Here is a 16,827-nt window from a genome sequence, read left to right on the forward strand (position 1 = left end):
TCAAACCATGTTCTCTGAACAAATAAAGTTCCACTAATTCTTCTGTTTACACAGCCCTGCTTAGGAATTCCTCACTTCCAGAACTTCCTTTAAGTTTTTCCACTGGAATGCTTCCCACTTTACTGATATTTGTTCCCTCTCTTTCCTGAGCAGGAAACTCAGTACATGCAGCCTATAGGAGAATTACTGAGCTATGCTATTTCAAGTAACTAGTGAACATTGCGTTTTTGTGGTCTGCAAGGGAATTCTCATGTGATTGCATATCTCTAATACAACAAGAAAATGAACCAGATGTACTAGTACTCATAAAATTTTTCCTTTCTGCTGATCCGAGACTGTCATCACACCCCAATCACATGTGTCGTTGCACAGAACTTGCAGAGTGCATCTGTGACATGCTGGCAGGGCCTCTTCCTCCCCACGGAGGGCCTACACTGAGAGGATGCACAGGAGTGCAGCAGGACGGGAGGCCCAAGCCTGGACTGGAAGACGTGCACATCTGTGCTAATGACTAAACCTCATGCCTTCCTCACGAGGGAGGAAAGGAAGAGAGAGAGCAGAGAGCTGGTTTTATATTTGAAACAAAATAATCCTTGGAGCCCAGTAAGTTCCCTTAAAACACGAGCACTCATTTAAAAGAAAATCTCAGCATTGAACCTCATCAATTTTCAGGAAGTAAATGGAAAATAATTCAGTACTACTGGTTGTATTGAGTGGAAGGAACACTAGAAAATTACAGGAAATGTAGGAAGTAAAAGGTTGAATCAGTGTAGGGGTTGTTAGACAAGGAGAAACTGTAAGAGCAGAAGTGTTAAGAGGATTTTTGCTTGCTTATTCTAATTTTCCCCATTGCCTGTGTAGCATATCCTAGGAGAGGGCCTATCAAAGTAACATTGAGTGAGGATGAAAAGGTGGGTTCAGAGTAGGGCCAAGTGGCGCAGGTCCCGAATTCCAGTGGAGTGTGTTACCAGGGACGTGTCCCTGTGGTAAGTCAAGGGGGAAAAATAGCTATGTTAGGGGTACTGGCCATCAGTGTAGCTTGCCATAACGTTTCAGGGTCCAGAACATCAATCAAGACTTCTAGCCAACATGACAGTTTGAGGAACAGCCAAAGAGGCATCCTGTCCACAATTTACTGTCCTTAGCATATAAAAAACAAATCAGTAAACTCTCAAGCTGTTCTATTAGACATGTGAACAATACAAAATAAAGATATTAAAAAATAAATTAATAAAGATATTAAAAAGACAAATGGAAAAAAAAATAAAAAATAAAAAGACAAATGGGATTAGGAAGTTGTGAAATAGAAATAGGTCAGGTTGGTGACTTCGTAAATTTGACACTCAGTTTGGAGAGTGTCCATGTTAGCTTATGAAATAATTATCTGGCTCTAGGAGGATTATTCATATGGTGCCAATGCAAAATAGGAAATTGGAATTAGCTGTCACTCTGGCAAAATGTACTATTTCACAATGACAGAAGGGAACATATCTTGGTAATAGTGTCTAACGTACATAATGAATTACAAGGTGATTTTAATAGTCTTTACTTTTCAAAGTTTGCCTTTATGGCATTGTATTGATAAGTATTAACTTACTGGAGATCCTGCAAATCCCACTTCACCAGGATTTCCATTTCTACCAGGTTCACCCTTTAAGGTAAGAAAAAAAAAGGGGGGGGAGGAGAAAGCAAAGAGGATTAAAATACTCCTGAGACTAGATGACAAATCAATTGCAGATAAAACTCTTTTTTCAGAAAGCTCATGCCCCCTCCACATACCCCCCACCACCACCAATACTCCTGAGACTAGATGACAAATCAATTGCAGATAAAACTCTTTTTTCAGAAAGCTCATGCCCCCTCCACATACCCCCCACCACCACCAAATAAAGAAAGCTCATGCCCAATGCTCTCCAAACAGTATAAAAGTGAAACTGGCTCTATTCCTGCTGGCAATCCATTATAGCAGTCAGCTGTGAAGGTTTCATTCACTAATTTATCCAGAAGAAGAAATTAATATCAATTATATTGTCTGACCTAGCTCACTATTTTAAAACATCAGAATTTACCCACACATACACAGACGGGTATATGCTATGTTATTCTGTATTAACATGAGGCCCTGAATTAAGAGTTTCTTAGAATACTACATGTCGTTTCTTGTGATAAAATAGTTAAGAACTACTAGACATATTTTCTTTATAACCAAATTCAATGTAATCTGCTTAAATAAATCTCATGACACACAAAGAGAAAATATTTACCTGGTTTAGTATCACACTGAAATTAATGGTTTACCATTAATTTTATCCTCAATTTTGGTACAACTAAGAAAAAAAAGTCCAGAAAAGCAAATCTGTTTTTGCATCCTGTTCTTAGATCACCCGTTATTACTGTTAAAACCTGAAGTTGAGTCTTAACTTTAAAAAGCCAATTGAAGAAATGGCTTTTTCAGCACTGGAGAGCAATATCGGCACTACACTATTAATACATTAAAAAATTCCATTTAATGAAGACTTCATAACAATGTTTTGCCATCCGAGCAATGTATTTTCTTTAAGTTCACTTCAGGGGTTCCACCAGCAAAAGTCACGGTTATCGTGACAGAAATTCTAGTATCTTATGGAGAAATCACAATGGAAATCCAGGGGAATTCAAGAAAAAAGACAGAATCTAACAATATACAACCATCAAAATGAAGAATACTTTTAGATTTTGTAAAATCACACTCCAGTTTTGCCTGAGTTTCTGAAAGCTACAAGTGAGGAAAATAAACTGGTAATCAGGGAATAATATTCATATTAACACTGTAGCTCCTTCTTCTTCAAAGTTTCAAAACATAATGAAGGAAGGCAACTTACATCTTCACCGGGTTTTCCAGGAGGACCCTCTGGTCCACGTGCTCCAATTGGACCCTAATAATAAAACAAAACAAAAGGAAAAGAGAACATTTACTTCTATGCGCCTACACTGATCAATGATAAAATCTAAAATATCCTTGAGACAAATGAAAATATGATAGAAAATAGCCTTATTTATATTCTAAATTTTATGTTGCATGCCTCAGCTTATGGGCCCAAAGGAAAAAAAAAATCAATTTCATAAATGCAAATATGTCAGCATGGTCTGCTAACCATATTCAAAGCCTCTGAATTTAAATACTCTACCACAGGAAACATAATATATGCCTCCTGAACTGGACTGTAATTTCTCACTATGTTAGGAAAGAGCTGACAAAATAAATAGCTCATCATTATTATCACATTATTACAACTGTGGACCCATATTTAACTGGGTCTACATGCTTACTTGACACTTACCATTGGTCCAGGTTCACCGGGTTCACCAGGAGGTCCTGTAGGGCCAACACCACCCTAAAATTGAGAACAAATTATGTAAATAAATAGAATTATATGTAAATTATATATACAAACCAAAGAAAAACAGAATACTAAATCACATATTCCTGCAGATGGTGCAGTTGTTTAAACCGCTGGCTCTACTATCTTCCAGCTCTGTGACTTTGAGGGAGTTACTGAATCTCTCTATACCTCAATTTCCTAATCTGTGAAATGAGGATAATAATGCTACCTACTTCGCTTGGCTGTCATAGCTCTCTTGGTAACAAATACATGTTAAGGACCTAGAGTAGAGCCGGCACGGAGTGAGTGCTCCATCAGTGGTAGTTAGCACCATGATCGTGACGTGACCATCATCTTCTTCATCACCGTCAACAACTAGGTTTTTCTATTCACCGACGGCAGGAATATAAAATGGCTTGAATTAACACTCCACACACATGACAACAATCGTATGAAATCTTTAACAGAGCTAAGGATTCTTTTTCTTCCCCTTTCTTCTGAAAAAAATATTTCCTACTGCCTGTCAAATCACTACAAAAATTATCTGGTGAAAGCACCACACTATTTTATTTGTATTTGATATGCTATAGAAAGAAAGTGTAGTATTATATTCTTTTTAAAGATTCCATAGAGCGATTATCTTGACTGTAGTTTCTAATACCACATGGTGGTAGCCTTCTGTGATCTGGTTTCTCAGCCTCAGAGTTAGCACATAACCAATTAGGAGAATTTTCATTATGACATGAGATAATGATCTGTTATTTTAGAAGCAAAGGCATATAAAAATTCTTTGTATTGGAGGCCAGTCACATAAAGAAACCAGATGATAAAACTTGAGCCCCATGAAGAAACTTTGAAAAACATGCTGCATAAGTATCTGAGTAAAAGTTAACTGAATCAGCTTGTTCCAAGTGAGCATTACAATATGAATTTAAAGGCCAGCCAAAAGCATTCATGTCACAGAGACCTTATTTGTATTTGTTTTTATTTTGTTACAGTATGTAGTTTAATTATAAAAAGACTTACTTGCTGCCCTTGTAAGCCTTGAGGTCCTCTTGGGCCAACAGGACCCTTAACAACAAATGAGAAAAGTTGCATAGTGTTCGTGACAATTAGACCAAAATTTCAAAAATGTTGCATCAGGCTTAGAATCTGGAAAAGTGAAGCTTTGACAGTGAAAGATGATGACATTCTCCATTTGTACTCATCTGGAATGTAGCTAAATTCAAGAAGATTAAAGTTTGGCAACATTTGGGATGATTTTATATATACTTTCAGCCTCTTTTTTCCCCATGTCTCTGGGACAAGAACATTTGCATGCTTAAGGGTGGTTCTGTTAAACCAAAACATCCAACAAAAGAAAAATCTTGGCAGGCATAAAGTAATTCTCAAACTGTCTATTTAGTTCTTCAGTGTCACAGCAGAGAATTCTTATAACTTAAATGAATGAGCACGTTGAATTAAAGACTTAGGAAGCCATCAACAACAATATTGACTAGGTCACACTAAAAATAAGTTTAAAATTATCTATGGCACTAAGATTTCTGGATTATTTCTTTCATAACATACATTTAAAGTATCTACATAGGCTTTCTCCATTTAAGTATGAAATGATTACACTGAGGCATGACAATGAGAAGGAAAATGCCATTTTAGAAATTATATTAATAATATATCCATATAATTTTTGAAATGGCAGAAAAAGTGAAATCAATTAGATCAAAATCAAGTTTGTTCTTATGGCAAAAATTTAAATTTTTATTTTGAACATATCAGAGGTTTAGCTAGTAAGAAAACTGACACTTCATTAGAAAATAAACACACAGGCAATGTGAACTTCAAGTGGATGAAAACTAACCTATTTCAGAAATTCATCCCAAGGTGATCGCTGAAGAAGCCCATACTGCGAAGGACTTAAAAAGTATACAAACAATGTTTAAGGATGGGTAAACAGGGTGGTTATGTATGTGGCCTAACTTCACACTTGGCTATTGCCTGACATTCCATTAATCTGGGATGCCTTTGAGTTATGAGATTGTATTCTCCAAATATCCAGGTTCAGAGAAAATGGGATTCCTGTTGGCAGCTGAAGAAATTAAAAAGTCGATGGGAATGGTTATGAGGTAACTTTAGAGTTGTTGGCTGAGGCAGTCAGAGGATGGTAAGTAGGAAAAAACAAAAATTAAAATGGCAAAATTTGGGCAGCCCAGGTGGCCCAGCAGTTCAGCGCCGCCTTCGGCCCAGGGAGTGATCCTGGAGACCCGGGATCAAGTCCCACGTCGGGCTCCCTGCATGGAGCCTGCTTCTCCCTCTGCCTGTGTCTCTGCCTCTCTCTCTCTCTCTCTTTCTGTCTCTCATGAATAAAAAAATAAAATCAGGGATCCCTGGGTGGCGCAGCGGTTTGGCGCCTGCCTTTGGCCCAGGGCGCGATCCTGGAGACCTGGGATCGAATCCCACGTCGGGCTCTCGGTGCATGGAGCCTGCTTCTCCCTCTGCCTGTGTCTCTGCCCCCCCCCCTCTTTCTCTCTCTCTGTGACTATCAAAAATAAATAAAAAATTTAAAAAAAAAAAAATAAAATAAAATAAAATCATAAATAAATAAATAAATAAATAAATAAATAAATAAATAAATAAATAAATAAATTGCCAAAATTTCCCACATGGCAGTTTTACCAAATCACTGTTTCTAACAACACTATAAAAGTAGATTTGTTGTGGTGAGTATATGTTTTAAAATTCTTTATTTTCTTCATATATCAAATGATCTATACAGGCAACACTTTATTAAAGCCAACAAGTACTTTGCACAGTTATGAATGGAACACCGCCGGGCTTTTAACTGGTACACAGCAGGGTTTGATAAATAATTTGAAGGAGTTAATGGATGGACAGATTTGTTTAAGAAGACACAGACTACTTCTTAACTAGCTAATTCAAACGTTGCTTTATATAATGTTATTTTCCACAAGAGCTTTATCGGTAAAATCTGCACTTACCACAGAGCCAGGCATGAGTCCTACTTGACTCCCAAGTCCAGATTTCTCATCTAACCCAGCCATCTGAGCTGAAAATGGCTGTGAAAGCAACAAGTTTATGTTATCTCCACAGTAAAAGACATACATCACAAACTTAAATTGAGAAACGCACATTATCTGGGATTCTTATACAAAGACTCTTCTGAGAATCTTTTTTATATTTTTGATTTTAAAGTGCAGAAAAAGATTCAACCTCGTTTTCATTGTGTGTGTTTTTGATTGGACAATCTTCCTCGGAGTATTTTATAACCACGTTCCTTTGGACCACGTGGTCGGTCTCACGCTGGGTGAAAGCGTGCACCATCCTGCCCGTCTCATCGATTTCAGCTTCAAATCTCTTTATCTGATTTCCTCCCACAATTGGTGCTTGCCAAATGTCTGAACAAAGCCTGCAAGATGCTTTTAAAATATCTGTCCTGAAGATTCCAGTTTCCATTCCAGACTATTTTACTTAGATGGTACTGTTTCTTTGTTCATGACCAGTAAATTTTAACTGTATTTACAGAGGTTGATAAAGATTTTATCATCCTTTTAATGAATCACTGACTGTTCCAAGAATTGGCAACAGATTTACCTACTCTCTTTCACAAAAACTCTGGTAACCCAACTGACCAAAATTGTCCATATATATATATATATTCCAAGAGTGCTGTTAATTTCTAGACTTTATTGGGGAAAATGCGCATATTGTAGAAAAAATAAATCGGCAATTCCTTCTGCAATCAGTTGAGAAGAAACTGTATAAATTATTATAAAACAACAGTCCTATGTCAGGGCTCCATATGTTCCTTGTTTTCCTGGGTGATCTATTCATAAATCCCCTATGTCTGCCACTAAGAATTCAAGGAAGCATTTATGGAAAGATATTTTGTTTTATTTCATTTCTGGCAGTAAACTAAAATTGGGAAATAATCAGATAGCATTTTTAGCGTCAACTCTGTGGCCCTTTCCATATACATTATAAGGGATGTGTCATCTTCCCTTCTTGCAGAGGACATGGCGCAGATTTTGTGAGCATCCTGAGCCTGGAGAACAGCAGGAGGATACAGATGTTTCTCTTTTCAGTTTCTATTAGGAAGAGTATTAGTAGTCCTTTAAAATCAACAAAAAGAACAAAATTGCAGAGTCCAGAACAGAATTGAGAAACAAGTAATTTGAAGTAGTACTTTAAAAAAATGCTATTTGGAATTTTCCAACTATTCTCTGGTGACTTCTTAGTTTTATTGTTGTTCCATAGCAGCACTGCATTCACTTAGCTGCTCTTACAGTCAAGGGCCAACATCTGAACTGAGACAACTTGAAATCATAATAATAAATCAAAAACTTAGGCGGGGGGGTGGGGGCGGGCAAAATAGGTGAAGGGGATCAGGAGGCACAAAGTTCTGATTATAAAATAATAAGTCACGGGGATGGAAAGTACAGCACAGGGGTGTAATCAACCACATTGTGATGACATTGTGCGGTAGGAGATGGAGACGCCTGCCTGGCGAGCACTGGGTAACGTATAGAGTCGTTCAATCATGAGGTTGCACACTTGGAACTACCACCACACTGTAGGTCGGCTATACTCCAATTACACAATTTTTAAAAGCTGAACGTATAATCTAAATACAACATTGAGTAATGCCCAGAACTCACCCTGCTCATGCCATCAGGCCCTGGGTGGGATGGATGTCCGGGGGGCCCTGGGGCACCAGGTTGACCAGGAACCCCGGGTTCTCCATCAATTCCCTGAGGACCACGAGGACCCTGGAGAAACAAGCCAGTGCAAATTAGAGCCCACTGCCGAATATGTACGTCATAGAAAGCTGAACGTGCAGACTTCTTGGTGGAGATGGAGTGCTCATCATCTTAAAAATGAATAACCTACTATATGATGATTCCAGTTCTATGACATTCTGAAAAAGGCAAAATTATAAAGACAGTAAAAGGATCTGCAGTTGCCAGGGCTTAGGGTGGGAATGGGGACATAAAGAGGCAGGGCACAGAACTCTAGGGCAGTGAAAGCACTGTGTATGGTACTGGGATGATGAGGATGTGTCAGTATGTGCTGGTCCAAGCCCCTGGAACATACACCCGCCAGGGGAATCCTCACGTGAACGATGGGCTCTGCCGGGGCAGGCTGACAGTGGGGAAGGCTATGACTTATGGGGACAGAGCATACATGAGCACTCTCTGTGCCTTCCTTTGAAATTTTATGTGAACCTCAAACTTCTCTAAAAAAATAAAAAATAAATAAAAAAAATAAAAAAAATTCTATTAAAAAAAAAAACAGCCAATAGCAACCCAGCAACCTAGAGCAAGTTCATCAGCTCTGCTGACGCCGTGGATTTCCATAGGGGCATGGTATACTCTGGGTAAAAATTTTACTCTTGATGTGTTAAATCCCCAGTCATGAGCCTTCTTGGGATAATCATAAAATTGTATTCAGTTCACCAATTTTCTAGAATAAGCTTCCTTATTTGTTTGGTTTTGTGATATTTAATAAAAATCTCTGAATTCGTTTGTCTGTCTTAGATTTACAGTTAACTGTGTATGTGCCTGCTTAACCTCCTCTCTCCCCCCAAAAAATATCTGAAAGCCTGCTGACTGGGGTTTGTGGCTTTTTTCATCTTTTGAATTTTTTAGTGTTTTGTATAGTTCTTGGCACACAGCAGACACTCAATATATGCTTATTACATTTTCGCATTTCAATCCTCTTTATTCTAGTACTTGGGAGTCTGGCAAACTTTATTTTCCTTACCACCCCCGAAGGTAGACCAGACCAATGAGAAGGAGAGGGAAAGGCTCAGAGACCCAGCCAAGTCTAGTTCTCAGAGAAGTGAGCAAGGATTTCGAGCTGCCAAATTCCACTCTCCTCCCAACCACATTCTGGAGGCAGCTTGGGGAACAGCCACGTCCTCAGTTCTGAACATGCTCCAGCCCCCAACCTCTTCATTCCCACAAGTCTTGTGAAGCATTTTCTGACTTTTAACCCTGAAGAGTCTTAACAGACTTGACAAGGAAAGAAGGGACCAAAGAGCTCAAAAGTCCGTATGGTTTTTATAATTAGAAGCAAAGATCAAGAAAAATACGGTAAGTGAATTGGAGTTTGATAAAAGCAGCTCCTCGTGCCTAACCACGAGAACACCTCCTGGCTTACAGTAAGTAATTAGAACAGGAGCTGATACAGCAGAAAGAGAAAATATAAAACAAGCTGAGGTGGGGAAGGGGGCAGTTTGCAGATGATGGCCGTGGGGACAGTGGCGTAACAGCTATTCAGTAATTTAATTACTATATTCAAATATTTCTGTAGATTCATAAGGATCTGTTTACCTCTTGGGAAAAGGGCATATAAGTGAACTTATCTACCAAACAGAAGTAGACAGTCTGAAACACACTTAAAATAATTTCTCAGAAAATTATTCTTATCAATCACTTTCTCAAGTCAAACCCTCACTGACCCCTACGCCACTGCCAATTCACTGAAGGCTTGTAATCATGCTTAAGAGGCTGACCGTAACTGCTGTCTAGGACCCCTGAGCCTACGGATGAGAGCACACGAACTGCAAATGCGTGCTGTCCACGGCGGCACAGGAAGAGCAGTCGTCTGACCTACGCGAACGGCCTTGCATGGAAAACTTGTATTTCTGAAACATGAAGCTGCTGAGAACCAGGTTCTGTTATATGCAAAACGTGAGCTGAAATATCTCTGCTCCCAAGGAGATTTCTAAAGACAACACCAAAGCCACATCTAGTGTCAGTATGAGACAGTAGAGAGACGTCTGGGTAATATTGATCCTCAAAAAATCATATCCTTTTTCCATCCCTCTACGATTAATAATCATGTTTCGAAGTCTGACCAGAAGACGGCCCACTGTCCTACTGAGTGTGAGGTATTCCGTGCCTCCAAAGCATCTCCTCTCAATAGCCTACACGGTTTGTACTCTTGTGCAAATGGAGATTGAAATTAATACAAATCTGTAAAAATGGCCCAAAATAAAGTGAACATAATTATAATGAAAGTAAGAAAAAATATACTACATAAACAGTTTTTCTGATAAACATTGAAAACAGAAAAGATAATTTGGGAACACATTAAAATATAGACATTCCCATTTCCAAGTAAGCTGAAATACGCACACTTGTGTTGAGGTAAACGTCCCGTTATCCTCATTCACCTCACCCCACCGCCCCCCCCCAGCCACCCCCACCGACCCACCATCCATCCTTGCCCACCCCACCCAGCCATCCCCACTGACCCCCCACCACCCATCCTTGCCCACCACCCACCACCCACCCCCGACCCCCCACCACTCATCCTTGCCCACCCCACCCCACCCACCCCCACCAACCTCTGTGCACCCAGTCACTCCCACCCTCCCCCACCCACCCATCCTTGCCCGCCCCCCACCCCCGCACCCCCACCTCCACCAACCCACCACCCAACCTTGCTCACCCCCCACACACACTCCCACCCCCCACCCCCCGGACGCACCCCTACTCCTCTCAGGGAACCACCTGCACAGCAGTACTGACCAAAGGCCACTAGGTGGCGGCCTCTAAACACCCAGGAGAGGAAGGGCCCGTCAGTGCCACCCCAGCTCCAGGCACCACACACTCAGGAGATGCTGGGGTGGGTAACACTTGGCTTGTTCCCAGTTTACAGACGAGGAAAGAGACCCAAGAAGTGTCACGTGCAACCTGAACCACTGTCCACGTCCTGACGGACTGCTGGTGGGTCACCATGAAGTGATCAGGGTAGTTGAGTTAGAACCAAGTCCCCGTGATGAGACACAGACCCCATGGTCATCGGTAGGAACGAGGGCTTCGTGAGAACATCTCCATAGCAGTGGCTTTCCATCCTGAGCACTTTGCTCCCTCCCCTTGGAGTGACATCAAGAGAGGTTTCTAGCTGTCACGGCTGTATGGGGAGGACAGGTGCTGCGACTGGCAGCGGGTGGGTGGAATCAGAAATGCTGCCAGTTACCCTGCAACGTATAGGGATCAGATGGCCCCAAATGCCAAGAGTGTTGGGCTTGAGAAACCACGCTTCACATCGTGAAATCCTGACTGGTAGTAATGGAAGCAGAGGGAGAAATGGTATTTGTGAGGAGAGTCCAGCCCACAAGGTGCCAGCCACAGCCTGAGTCTAGGTCCTCAAGTCTTCAGACATGAGGCAGAACACACTACCTATGGGTATTTTGTGACATCATGCCTGCTAATCTTTCAACTGGCCATGGTGGAGGCATGTCACCCTAACTCGGAGCAGACACCTGGAGAGCCACTAACTGTGCTCAGGCTACCGACATGGGTGAGGCGGCTCAGCAGGAAAGCAGTGAGGAAGGAAGGCAGCATGAGGTGCCCAGAGCGCCTGCAGGCCACTGGCCTGCTCCCCGGGGGCCTCATTCACCTGCGTGCCTCGGGCACCATCTGCAAGGAGCATCACACTACACTTGGCCCTATGCGTGGAAGCATAAAACAGTATCAGAGATGGAACCGGCAGCAAGAGTTCCCAGCAACATGACCTGAAGTACGTTGTTCTTCATTTAATCCTCAAGGTGGTTTGTTGCTTCCCTGCTCATCTATTTCTAACTATGGATAAACGCATATCTGGAAGGCTAAAAATCTGGAGTTAAATGTAGTAGAAATCACTAGACAGAAAATCAAACAGCACAAGTTTTTCTCATTAAAACATAAGATAACGACAGCAATACAGAAATGAATACATTGTTTAATGCATGAAAGACGTTCATTTCCGATGGGGAGGTATAAAAAGAAAAAGAATTGCTATCCTAGGACTTGGTAATAAGAGAATAAACCATTTGGCATATATTATATAACATCTTCATGTTTTATCTTAAGGGTATACAGTTGATCATTTAAATTTAGAGGCGCTCCCTTTGTTGTGGAGTGGTTTGCTGATCTTTAAAATGAGTCCTTGGATAGCAGCTTCGCAGCAGCTGTGCAGTGAAAAAAGAGCGATATTGTACAAACGCTCGAAAGAAAACCTAGTTCTCTAATAATCTTGTTCTTTATCAGGTTTGGGTGTTCCTGTGGCAACCACAGGTCATGCAACTTGGGTGTTTTACCTCAACAGCACATTCTTGGCATTGTTCGCTCATGGTTTACAACTCCTGCAAGCAACGTGAGCCATTCATCATGTTTCCTTAAGTTCTACTTTGCTCTAGTTTGACCTCCTGAGGGACAAAGAGGCGTCATCTGTGTTACCTACTAAGACAATAGGTAAGCCCTCCCCTGCGATAATTCCCTCCGACGCAGAGGAGACACCGCATCGCTCCATGACCTGAATTCTGACACATCTGATAGAGGTGACAGAGAAACAGTGCCACCAACTCTTTGCTGTATCCAGGGATGTGGTACAGACGCGCCTACTGGTATGGGGGACAATTCACCAAAAAGGAGACTCTGCTGTCAACTTACAGGCTTTCCTTTTGGGCCCCTCTCTCCTCTTGGTCCTTGTGATCCTGGAGGTCCCTAAAACAGAAAGTGATGATTATGCCTGCAAAACAAGCATACTTCAGATGTTTTTGTTGTAAATGTCTGCTGGAGCTAAGAAAATTGGAAAACAGAAATATCACTCTTCTAATTCAATTCAATCTATAGAAGATAAAGCCATGTGCGTATAAAAGCTCTGTGTACAAAAAAAAAAAAAACTCTGTGTACAGAGAAAGGCTGTTTATGTCAGCAATGAAGCTTAAATGTCTGTACAGAATTAAAGAATTAAATGCTACATTATCGCATCTGCAGCCCAGTGGGCTGAATCTATCACCTGAATGATAACTGCAAAATTTATAAGGATCATTTTTGCTGTCTTGTCCCAAACAAGCCTTTGCCACTAAATTATGGTTACAAAAACATGCAGTTTGGATTTTTAGAACTACAAAGATGTGCAAACCCCAAATTATCAGTGGTCTGAAGGAACGTATGTTTATGTTCTCCATCTAGTTACCCAGGAAGGCCAACTGGTAATCCAACCCGGAGATCAATGGTCTTTTATGCTAAGCTAGTTAATATGCTATTCTGATGTGTGACTTTGCAAATTCTATGGAAATATGATTTAATTTCATGAACAGATGTAATCAAGAGTTTATTTCATTAAACAGATAGAGGTAGCCCACCTTCAATCATTGTCAAATAGCAGGCACGTGGGCCCCGATTCCAGTGAGTAAGGCTAATATGTAACAGTGTGACAACAGAGCGTCTTGCCTTCCTCATGATCAATAGTGACTCTAACCCAAAGGAACAATAGGGCTCATCAATTTCAGAACGAAATGATCTTTCATGCATAATTCATCATTACAAAGGAACACCTGAACTTGAAGAGGTTTCAAAACAAAACGTTTCAAGAAGCCAAGCGTCATGGTGTTGATGTCTCTGATGGTTTTAAAGATTTTCAGTGTATCTCTAAGAACTGATGGGCACCATGAGTGTTGGAGGAAACTACTTACGGCTGGTCCTGGACGGCCACGTATGCCTGTTACCTAAACAATAAACAAGATAATCTGTAAAGAAGGCGTCGCGACAGAGTTTTAGAACAGTCAACAGCCAAACAAATAAGAGTAACAACAAATGTCCAGTGAATGTTTTTAGAGCAAATCGATGTTGTCGACTGATGCCCATGTCCTCCCTGCTTAGCATTAGGACATGACCTAACTTAAGCTCTGAAACAGGGAGCCAGTACCCTTATAGTGAATGAGAGCACCAGTGCTAGAGCCTAGAGGCCTGGGTTCAAATCCTAACTCTGTGCCTTACCAGTTGTGTGACCTTGAACTATTTCTTATCCTCTCCATGCTCAGTGTTTCTGCTCCTGTGAAATGGTGATGACGATGGTAAAATTACCCCACCCCCCAGCACAACCGTTGTGAAGACAAATAAATAAATACTTGTAGAGCACTCAAAATAGTACCTAAGACATAGTAAGTACACCTAAGAGCTTTTAAATAAAAGACAACAATATGAATGATTTGCCTTTTTAGGAATCTTTGTTAAAAACAAGCCAATTTCAAGGCAAAGCAAAAATGCAAACTCTGACAAATAAATCAACATGCATATGCTTGTCTTGACAGAGTGATGACAACTCCTTTGAGATCTAGGAGACTGGTGGTTGAAGAATTTTCATCCTCCTTAAGAATATACTTTTTGATCGTGTACAAGTCTAAGTAACTCTTATACAGTATGGAATTTCAATTAGGATAATGGCAAGATATATTTCCAGAAGTGCGGAACATTAAATAATGCCTTTCTATTTGGATTACATTGCAATTTATACTATAAAAATATAGATCTTAAGTATCCCTTTACATCCATATAGAATATGCTTAACTTTGTAAGACCCTGACTTTCACTTTCAGTCATGGGACAATAAAGTCAAGAATATTGTAATAAATAAGCCTTAAATATTATATTAAAGAATTAATCTCTTTTGGCTTGCTTATCTTATACTAAAACTTGGTTATAAAAAAACTGATGTCTCTTTCTATGAGGGTATGTATATAAGCAATAATCTATAACTGTGCTATAACTAAGTTTATTAAAGACACATGAAAATAATATTTATGTATACTTACAACAGGCACTAATCCTGGTTCTCCTTTTTGTCCCTATGAAGCAAAAAAAAGTTCAATTATCAAAATATAATAGCTTGTTGAGCATAATCATGTCATACTAAAATATTCCATATCAACACTGGGAATTTCTGTGTAAAAAATGTAAAATATGGGCTCCTGGGTGGCTCAGTTGGTTAAGCACCTGCCTTCAGCTCAGGTCACAACCCCAGGATCCTGGGATCAAGGCCCAGTCAGGCTCCCTGCTCAGCGAGGAGTCTGCTTCTCCCAATTTCTCTGCTCCTCCCTCTGCTTCTGCTCTCCTCGTATGCATTCCCCCTCACTCCTCTCTCTCTCAAACAAAATATTTTTAAAAAAAGAAACAATATTTACAGTAGTCAGATATTGCTGATAAAAAAAATTACTTCTCATCTGAAAGACACAAAAATATCCATCCAATGTGTGAAAAGCATCAAGTTACTTTGCTTTAGTTTTTATATTGAATAAGCCTAGTAACTGACTAGACCAGGATAGCTGTGTTGAAAAGTTGTAAAATCAAAGTACCATAGGAAATCTATCCAAAGATGGAAAACTCTAAAGAAAATCCAATATTTGGATACGTTTGAATTTTCACATTCCTATTACACGTCACCCAGTCTTTAGTAATTTACAGGTGCCAGCCATTTCTAAAACCCTTGCCACCTTTTTTAAAACTCATGGAAGAATTGGAGAAATAACGAGATAAGTTTGCTTATCTTCAAAAGAAAGAAAAAAAGAAGGAAATAACATTATAACATTGGTTAGACAATTCTCATTATCTGAGGTAAATCTAGAAAAAATATTAACTGAATTAGAAAAGAAAAATAACACCAGAAACAAAAATGACTTAAAGGATATAACATCAGGCAGTTTAATTGGCTTTTATGATAGATGTAGCAAATGCAACAGCTGTAGATGGGATTCTCAGAACTTCAGTTTCTGAAAAACTGTGTTCTCATAGCATGATTTCAAGTACATAGATAATATTGGATGAATTGTACCTTTATATACCTCTATTTTACCATATATTTACATGCATTAATTATTTGGGAATTTGTCTTTCAACAGATTTTGGTCCCACCAAGGTCCTGATCAAGTCTACTTTACATCCTTAGTTTGACACACAGAAATCCTCAATAAATTCTTGAATATATTAATTTCCATTAATAATGCTTTTTACTGGGCAACTGAAGAGTATGAATACATGAAGAATGATATCCAAAATGTAGAAAAAGTGAGAGTAATGAGTTTTATTTCTCTTTTCACATACATTGCTCTTTTATCTGATCATAAAAATAATATGGGTTAATGAGGAATTTTAAAAATAGAGGAAATTTACAAAAGAAACAACATTTCCACACCCAGGAGACAACCACTTTTAACATGCTGGTATTCTTAGTTTCCCAGCATGTACCTGAACTTGGTGTACCTCATCAATGCCTCCGTATTTTACTTATAGTTTCATTTTCACAAGTAAAAAAACAGCACAATGAATATCCTTGTTATAAATATATGTGTAGTATCTCTAGTTAATACCTTGTGATGTATCTCTAGAAAGTGAAGTTGTGGGTTAAAGATCATATGTAATTTCAGGTTTTTTTTTTAAAGATTTTATTTATTCATGGTAGAGATAGAGATAGAGATAGATAGAGATAGAGATAGAGATAGAGATAGAGATAGAGATAGAGATAGAGAGAGAGGAGACAGGCAGAGGGAGAAGCAGGCTCCATGCCAGGAGCCTGACGCAGGACTTGACCTCGGGACTCCAGGATCGTGCCCTGGGCTGAAGGCAGGCGCTAAACCGCTGAGCCACCCAGAGATCCCTTAATATCAGGTTTTTCATCT

At 39.8% G+C, this 16,827-nt stretch overlaps 1 protein-coding gene and 1 long non-coding RNA gene across 5 annotated transcripts in view; both read right to left on the reverse strand.

Annotated features, from left to right (window-relative positions):
• COL5A2 (collagen type V alpha 2 chain) overlaps window positions 1-16,827 on the reverse strand; it is a 153,144-nt gene that overhangs the window by 51,257 nt on the left and 85,060 nt on the right. For all 4 annotated transcript variants that reach the window (XM_038585079.1, XM_038585077.1, XM_038585076.1 and 1 more), the window contains exons 4-12: window positions 14,968-15,000; window positions 13,849-13,881; window positions 12,821-12,874; window positions 8,036-8,146; window positions 6,359-6,436; window positions 4,389-4,433; window positions 3,321-3,374; window positions 2,862-2,915; window positions 1,598-1,651 (exon numbers count right to left, since the gene is read on the reverse strand). In XM_038585079.1, coding sequence (XP_038441007.1) covers window positions 1,598-1,651; window positions 2,862-2,915; window positions 3,321-3,374; window positions 4,389-4,433; window positions 6,359-6,436; window positions 8,036-8,146; window positions 12,821-12,874; window positions 13,849-13,881; window positions 14,968-15,000 — 516 coding nt within the window. The remainder of the gene's footprint in view (window positions 1-1,597; window positions 1,652-2,861; window positions 2,916-3,320; window positions 3,375-4,388; window positions 4,434-6,358; window positions 6,437-8,035; window positions 8,147-12,820; window positions 12,875-13,848; window positions 13,882-14,967; window positions 15,001-16,827) is intronic.
• LOC119867861 lies at window positions 12,091-12,814 on the reverse strand. Its single transcript, XR_005384912.1, has 2 exons — window positions 12,469-12,814; window positions 12,091-12,339 (listed from the first exon to the last, which is right to left on the reverse strand). It is a non-coding gene; the product is annotated as an uncharacterized LOC119867861 (long non-coding RNA).

This window comes from Canis lupus, chromosome 36 (assembly GCF_011100685.1).
Source record: "Canis lupus familiaris isolate Mischka breed German Shepherd chromosome 36, alternate assembly UU_Cfam_GSD_1.0, whole genome shotgun sequence".
Taxonomy (NCBI): Eukaryota; Metazoa; Chordata; class Mammalia; order Carnivora; family Canidae; genus Canis; species Canis lupus.